This window comes from Ammodytes marinus, assembly GCF_949987685.1.
Source record: "Ammodytes marinus genome assembly, chromosome: 8".
In the NCBI taxonomy this organism is placed as follows: domain Eukaryota; kingdom Metazoa; phylum Chordata; class Actinopteri; order Uranoscopiformes; family Ammodytidae; genus Ammodytes; species Ammodytes marinus.
In genome coordinates, this window is record NC_137212.1 from 4,701,217 (window position 1) to 4,710,096 (window position 8,880).

The following is an 8,880-nucleotide window of genomic DNA, read 5'->3' on the forward strand; positions in this document are numbered from 1 at the left end:
GGACCCATGTGGTCAATTAATGCAATTTGGTATTGGGACACTATTATGCCACGGCCTAATGAAACATGACGCACATGTGGGAACCCACCGGAAGCGTGACAGTGACTGACCCAATTTGTTTTTCACACCTTTAGTTAATAATAAAAATAGGCCATGAGTTTTTCTTCTTCTCCATTTTCTCAGAGTAATGTCCCTGTGTGCTCTGAAATTAAATAATGCTATCTATCTATCTATCTATCTATCTATCTATCTATCTATCTATCTATCTATCTATCTATCTATCTATCTATCTATCTATCTATCTATCTATCTATCTATCTATCTATCTATCTATCTATCTATCTATCTATCTATCTATCTATCTATCTATCTATCCATCCATCTATCAATCTATCTAAAAAGAAAAAAGCAGAAACAGAAGGAATATATTCATGCTTTGCTTTTTAATCACTTAATAGAAAAAGTATTTCAGATTCATCTTTGAACACAATATACAATATAATACCATACATTGTGTGAAACATTGAATAAGCCACCTGCAACAACCGGTGGACTGTTATAACATATTATTGACAATAAAAAATAAAAATAAAAAAAGATAACCCATCTCTCATGCAGATAGTGCTAAATCTGGCTAACCAATTTTGACACATCTAGGACCAAAAAAAAAAAACGCCAACTCCAACATAGATCAAACAATGTTAATACCGACACATCTTTGAATCTCAAAACTGCTAACAAAGTTTTGGTCAGAAAGAGTTCACACACTACAGCACAATCAGTTTTACATAAGATCATCTTTTTTAGTTGTTAATTTCAGAACGATTTTCACGTCAGTGCTATAGGCGTATTGTAGCATGCTAACAATAGCCGCCCGCGTGTTACCTATTTACTTTTACATCAAGTGAGTCAAGTGTAAAAGGAGACAATCTCTTTGTGTGTGTGTGTGTGTGTCTGTCGAAACCTGTTATCTGGCCTCATATATCAGCAATCTGCATTCAAACTATGGGGTGGATCATAGGCTTAGGTTGTGTGAGAGAAAAATAAGCACATTTTGTGTAGTTTGACACCAAGCGTTGACTAAGCTAACCTTAGCTAGCTCGGTGTACGTATCCTATTACCAAGCCTATGCAGTTTAACATGTCCTCTATGTCGCCTCTCGGTTACCAAAATTGCTGCCGTCGGATGAAAACCTTGTAGCGTCAAAATAACAGATTTACCATTAGTGGAGATTATCTAAAGGAACCAAACAAGGACATTCAAAGTCCTCCATTAAATTTGGGCTTTTTATTTATATAAGAAAAAGTGAAAAAGTAAGTAAGTAAGTCTTTTTAGAAATACAAAAAGTTACCACGATAATACGTTTTCAAAGTGATGCCAAAGTGAGGACATTTTTGGTTTTATATTAATGCATTTAAGCTTATGATAAAGAATTACATTTTCTTGTGACATTTGCTGACATTACGTTAAAAGTAAAATGTTACTTGTATGTAATATAATAAAATCTTTGGAGTTACAAGGTTCTCATGTGACAACAGCAACAACACGTCTCTTTAGCTGCTGCTCTGCCCGGGCCTCTCAAAACATTGTGCGAATATATACTTCGATATATTTATTTATATAGATATTTATAAAAACAATATATAATACATATATACTGTATATATATATAAAAAAGACTCTAATCCAGAGTTTTCTACACATTAGAACACCACCACTTCCAGGTAATGCAAGTGCATATAAATTAAAATAGATTTTACACTGAACCAGTATTTCTTATGTACAAGCTTTAAAGTATAGAATAAATACACACTGTTATAAACAGCAAAAAGGACCAACTTGAGCTCCTAGCGACAAACAGTAGAGACAAGGGGTGGTGTGGGAGTGATGGGGGTAAGGCCTGATGACACACACACTCTCTCACACACACACACAGACACACACACACACATACAAAACCTTCCATACATACGGCGCACAAACGATTGCCACTTAAGCATGCTGGAGTGAAATTTTGATGAAGTACCTTTTGAGTATAATAGTAAACCGATTTTAAAACATGGAGAGATGTGGTGACAAAGATGCAACTAGGACATCCATTTAAAAAAAAAAAATAAATTGTCGTGAAGTCTGCAAAACCATTTTCAATCCAGATTCCCTTATACATTAGTGAAAGAGACAGAAAGAGGTTTGGGTCATTTTTTGGGGTCATTTAAAACTAGAGCAGCTAATTCATCTAACAGCACACAGCCTGCTATGCTGAATCCAGAGATTTCATATTTCATCTGTGCCAAAGCCTAATCACCCAACTGCCCTGGAAAACTGATCCAGTAGTGGGTGGGGTGGGAGTGGGAAGGGGGAGGGGGCACATATTGACGTCAATGAGCAGACGCTGTACTTGAGGGGTTTTTTTGGGTCTGGAAATAGCTGGCCTGATTGTTTTGGGGTCGTGTCAGTGAGGCCCACAGGGGTTTGGTAAACCGTGTGAATAGCAGGGCTGATGAGAGCGCCTTTTCAGACAGGCAGCTGGATGCAGCATAATGCACCTTTAATCACCGGGTCGGGGGCCTGATTGCAAAGGGGGGCAGGGTGGCGTTACATCAGGGCCGGGTGTGGGGGTCAAGACATGCTACCAGCTAACAGGATTATTATGGCTGCAGCAGTAGTATACCTGTGGGGCTAAAAATAGATGCACCCACTGCTGTTGTTGGGAATTTTGTCCTTGGCTTCAGACTTCATTTTGAATCTTATCTAAAATCTGAGTAGCTTGTTGTTTTGAGGTGTTTGTTATGAGGCTTTTAACTATCACCTCTCACCTTTTATCACCAATGCAAAAAAACAATTGGATGCAAAAATGCAAAGTCAAAATCGTATATAAAATGTCCCAATGATATTACACGGACAATTTAGCAGGAATATTAGTCCATGTAGTTTAGGGATGGGACATATACGATCCAATATATATGAGACCGATTGTATCCAAAATTAGTATGGTGCCTGATATGGCTGCCTCTACTCGTTGGATCTCGGACTCACTTTTCTTTGTAATGCAAATTCCAAAGTGCATTTTGCTTGTGATTATTGTAACCAGGAAAGTTGATAATCATTAAATTAAAAATATATATATAATAATTATGATATCGGAGAGTATTGGTATAGACCGATATCCCAAAACCCAGATTTGAAAAATAGTTGATCGATGAATCTCTAGTGTAGTTGCTGCTGTATTATTTAATATTCTCACTGAAAATGGAATGGTTGGATTAAAAGTTAATTTTTGGTGTGAAAAGGTACGAAGCTCCCAATGATCTGCAGACTGTCACAAATAAAAATCAAAGAGATGTATGCAGAGATGGCGTATGGAAATTAAAGATGTATTTGAGTGTGACTGTGACATTCATTGACTGACATCTGATACAGAAAGCAACAAACTAAACATGTAACATGAACCACGACGAGTGAATATAAGCGAATTGAAATTCCACGTTTTCAGAAAAACATTGTGCTTCAATAGATCGAAAAAAACAACAACTAATGTGCGTATATAACGTGGGGTGGTAATGTTTCCCTATTTGAGTTTGACTAAGAGTTGTTTGTCGACGTTTGTTTGGATTTCTCTATTGCCCAATACATGGAAGACTGTTCTCTTTTTAACATACAAAAAAAAGATTTTGCTCTTTCAGATAAGAAAAAAAAACAAAGATTTAACAAACATACTAGAGTGTTCAATAAATAAAAAACTATTATAAAGACAAGAGTAAAAAAAAGGCACACAAAAGTCCTTTGACAAAATGGTACAGGAAAAAAGTAAACGCTTTCTCTTTGCTATACAAATGTGTCTCCAGTCAGTAGATCTTAACTCTATGCTACTTCTAGATCAAATCATATCTGTAAAAAAAAAAGAAAAAAAAAGAAAGAAAAAAAATCTTAAAGTACAAAATTTCTCTCAGTAGTGTCGAATGGTCCATTGTCTATTTAACGCCAGTCCAGAAACGAGAAGTTAACATTTCCCAAACTGGCCAAAATCCTTCAAGTTCCACCTTCAATCTAGTCTTGTATCGTCCCGTCAAGACTTTAAAAACGTTCGCAGTTATTATTTTCCTGAGAACTCTGAAGCCTCTTCTTCTGAAAAACTCTCCGTCCATTTTGTGTCCGGCTTCTTCAAACTACTACGCCCCCAAGTGCAACCACAGCCCCCTGTGTTTGCGGGACTGAAAACTAAGCCTCTCTAAGCCGCTCCTGTGCGCTTGTTAAAAAGCACACAGCTAGAAGCAAAAAAGCAAGAGGAATCTCCCCTTTTCTCTTTCTCCACGAAAAAACCTTTCAAATCGCCCTGCAGAAGAGCCCGTCTACGGAAATCTCCATTATGTGTCTGTGGGTGACGGCTCTTGCGTCACGATTTCTATTCCGGACGTGGGTTCCATGTCGTGCTCGGGACCGTCCAAATAGTCCAACGGAGGGGACCGCGATTCGCCTAAACTATCATCCTCCTCCTCCTCATCTTCATCATCATCGATATCATCATCTCCATCTTTCTCACAGTCTTCCTCTTCCAGCGTCAGCTCAAACTGGAACTTGTCTTGTTGACCCCCTTGGCCTCCGGGACCACCCCCACCCCCTCCTCCCCCTCCTCCATGCCCGTGCGGACCCTGGTCGTAGAAGGGCGGAGAGGGGCTTTGGGGGATCATGCTCTGGTACCAGTTGCGGTTGTCCTCCAAAGTGTCCAGGATGTCCTGGGCGTCAGGGTGCACCAGGTCGGCCCAGGTCTCCCACAGAGGGTGAACGATGTAGTCGATGAAACCAACCTGGAAGAAGGGAGGAGAGGGAGGAGATGGGTTAGGATTGGGATAGAGGTTTGTTTTGTTCTATCTATCTATCTATCTATCTATCTATCTATCTATCTATCTATCTATCTATCTATCTATCTATCTATCTATCTATCTATCTATCTATCTATCTATCTATCTATCTATCTATCTATCTATCTATCTATCTATCTATCAATCTATCCATCCATCCATCCATCCATCCATCCATCCATCCATCCATCCATCCATCCATCCATCCATCCATCCATCCATCCATCCATCCATCCATCCATCCATCCATCCATCCAAGTTACTACAGCAACAACTTTTATTACATAACGAAAATGTGAAAGTATAATATTATCGGCTGTTATTGTTACATTATTGGCTGGTACATGCACATACTGTATGTGAACGCACACGTCCAGGGTTTGTGCACAGTGCAGTCCATAACATGTGGCTGATTGCCTACCTGGCTCTTCTCCACTGAGGCCGTGTGTTTGTCACACATGGGGCTGATCTCCATCCCCCTCTCCCTCTCTCTGTCTCCCTGGTGGAAGAACTCCTCCATTATCCGATCGGTCCACTGGCGGTACAGCTCCAGGGACTTGGTGGGGTTACTCAGGTCGGCACAGTGCACCATGTTACGCAGCACCTACGAAGGAGAAAGAATTGTTATATCGTCAATATGGCTGCCGCTTGAAAGTCGATATTTGGAATCGATAGTCTAAACCCCTGCAAATGAGGTGGATTTCGTTTTTTCGAGCCTGTGTTTTTTGTTTTTAAGTTTGTTTTTTAGCTTATAAAACAGGATGAGAAAATCACTGATGTAGGTGGAGTGTCGTGGTAGCCGATTAGTTACAATGCATTCCAAATAATCTTTACGTCGCAAGATCGTCAAATTATGTTATTTCTAAATCTAAATGTATGAGTGTGTATTAGATAGTATAAACAATCCAACGCTTTAGTTTACAGACACAATTTCTGTTTTTGGTGTAAACAATGTAGCCTCTCCATTTTACCATCCTGAAATCAGTACAGCCGACTGCGGTAGATAACTTAACAATTTTGAATAATTAAGATTCTTGTATAACAGATATTTAAGGCTAATTCTATAATGTGTTTTGTTCTGAAACACAAACCACCAGAGGAACAGTGTGGAGGGAGCATTTAATGGTAAAAAAGAAGATGGATGGAGAGAGAGAATAAGTGACAGCGGCATCAAAGGTCAGCTACGTCAAGGGGGACCGGATAATGATCATCGACTGAGTAACGAACGCCAACACTACTGGTGATTGATTAGAGCTATTTAAAGAACATCCAGTGATCAGCTATTTGAAGCAAACACCTGATCACTCGTTATTTCAATGATCCCAACGTCAAAACTTATTTGAAAAAATGTGTCTCCATCTCCCATTTATGCACAAGTCCAAAAATACCTCAAGCGAGCTCAATTTATATTTCGTTAGCCTCATAGCATAATTGCCTAAATCATATTTACTCTACTCTACTTTTACTCTACATCTACTCTATTCTACATCTACTCTACTCTACATCTACTTTACCCTACTCTATAACCCTTAAAATATGACTTTTTATGACAATTATGCTATTAGGCTAATGAAAAGTAGATGTAGAGTAGAGTAGATGTAGATGTAGAATAGAGTAAATGTAGAGTAAAAGTAGAGCAGAGTAAATATGATTTAGGCAATTATGCTATGAGGCTAACGATAAGATACCTCAAAATAAGCATACAAGACAGATGATCGAACCCCTCGTATTGTTTTAGCATAAACCAGTGCCTACCTGTATCCTGTCGGTGTAATTGTCCAGCAGCAGAACTCCAGAGCTGGTCACTTTCTTGGTCTCCACCATAGTCTTCAGATCAGCCAGAAGACTCATGTGTTTGGACATGTCAGTAGCCAAAACCTGAACAAAACACAGAGAGAAAAACAACACCATCGTCAGCATATTAGTCGATTATTTGATCTCACTTGTGTTGTGCAATTCAAGCTTATTTAAGAGTCAAGATTGTTTATTTGTCATATTATGCAGAACAATTACAGCAGCAGTCATTGACAATGAAATTCTTAAGTCCCAGGCTCCACTCAACAATGCAATATAGAAGAAGAATGTTTATTATAGAAAACTTATGTTGTATGTTGCTTGTGATCTTTTACCTCACTGTCACTCTGCATTGTCATTGTTTTATTTTTCTTATTGACAAGCACTTTGTTCAAATGTGATTGTTTTTAAATGTGCTCTATAAATAAAGTTAATTAGATTTGATTAATTAGATAAATCAGATCGACAAATCATCGATCTTAACTTTTTTTTGTACTTTGCTATACAGTCATCGGATTGCTTTATCTATGTTTGTGTTTTATCTTTGTGTTTTTATCCGATTTTTCTTTCTTTTCTTCTTTTAAAAGTTGATCGTTTGAGATAAATTCAAAATCAAATTTAAAATCAAATCAATTCATTCTGACACAGTAGGCTGTACAGTATAAATTGAGAGAGACCAGAATATGAATGTGGGATGTCTCACCATGTCGATGACCATCTTGCGCAGTTGCTGTCGCTGTTTCTTCGGGAGGTTCTGGAAGATGTCACAGTTGTCTTCCTGAAGCAACTTGAAACCAACGGCCAAGTGATGGTTCTCCAGCACGGACTCATCGTTATACATCAACGCCAGCTCCGAATCTGGAAAAGTGTTAAAAACAGAATATTTTTTTATATATTTTTTTTATTATTATTATTATTTTTATTTTTTTTGTATTTAGTTGTCGAAAGCACCAAGTTTTTATTTTACTTTTCACATTTTATACTGGAAAATTATATAATATTTTAGTCTACTTATATTTAGTTCAAAGTAGCTATTCGTTGTTTTTTTTTACATTGTTTTTATTTAACTTTTCAGGTTTAATACAGGAAAAGGAGCTAATGAAAGTAAAGTTGAGGAAAGTTAAAATAATAACAGAATCAACTTATAGATATAAATGGCATCTGCTGGGTTTTGCTATGAGGTATATACAGTTCAACAGATCACTTTCATTTACAGCATCACTGATGTTTCGAATAGGCAAAAGGTTTTATGCCATATGATCTATATTATACAAGCACCAATTTATATATTTTGAAAGATAGGAAAGCAAAAATCTGACTAAATATCTATTTCTGTTTGAGGACATACTGCTCCGGAAAAAATTAAGAGACCACTCCAAATGTTCAGTGTCTCTTGTTGAGTAAAATTAATATTTAGATTTTATAATATAAACTACTGACAACATTTCTATCAAATTCACAATAAGAATATTGTAATTTAGAGCATTTTCAATAAGTTATGTACGAATAAAGATTTAAGAAAAATCCAGACTGGTCTCTTAATTTTTTCCTGGGCTGTACAGTAGGCCTATGTAACTCAGCATCAAGTTATGTGTTAGGTAACGTTTTTGACTTACTGGTATTGATAAGGAACTGGTTTGATACTCCAGGATGGTCAACATCGTGGATAGCTGCAGCAAAGATGGCTGCAAGGATCTCAAGATCTGTGAATACCGCCTGTGAAAGAAAGAGAGAGACAGAGGGAGAGAAAGAAAATCATTAAATCTATTTCTCAAGATAAAAATAGAACCAGAAAGATGACTATTGATTCCCATAGCATTGTGTGAGGGAGAGATAATAGACCCACGGCTAAACATGACGACACCCTTCCCACACACACACACACACACACACTGGATTTTCATTCAATGTCTTCATTTTAACCTTAAGGCGAGACACTGCTGCAGGTGAGCAAGGTAACATTTTAACTTATAGATATCATCATGAAACTTTGCCAATGTATTACTTACCGGAGTAATTATTTTCTTTTAATTAGTTTTCTCAGAAATGTTTGAATAAATATTCGGCAATATCTCACTAATTATGAGCAGCTACATTTGCATTTATTTAAAAAACTGAAATCCAGATGTTGGATACAGCCAGATAGTTCAAATCATTATTTAAATTTCTACAACATATAATTTCCTAAAGTTTTTACAGAACAGATTTTGGATACAGCCTTGTTTCA

The 8,880-nt window shown here is 37.3% G+C and overlaps 1 protein-coding gene across 2 annotated transcripts in view; it reads right to left on the minus strand.

Moving 5' to 3' along the window:
- Window positions 1-424: 424 nt before the first annotated feature.
- The window catches only part of pde4ba (phosphodiesterase 4B, cAMP-specific a), a gene marked incomplete at its 5' end in the record, with an annotated part of 102,972 nt that continues 94,516 nt past the window's right edge, over window positions 425-8,880 (minus strand). For both annotated transcript variants that reach the window (XM_080032384.1, XM_080032385.1), the window contains 5 exons: window positions 425-4,805; window positions 5,281-5,463; window positions 6,615-6,737; window positions 7,357-7,511; window positions 8,270-8,369. In XM_080032384.1, the coding sequence (XP_079888510.1) occupies window positions 4,365-4,805; window positions 5,281-5,463; window positions 6,615-6,737; window positions 7,357-7,511; window positions 8,270-8,369 (1,002 nt within the window). In that variant the 3' untranslated portion in view covers window positions 425-4,364. The remainder of the gene's footprint in view (window positions 4,806-5,280; window positions 5,464-6,614; window positions 6,738-7,356; window positions 7,512-8,269; window positions 8,370-8,880) is intronic.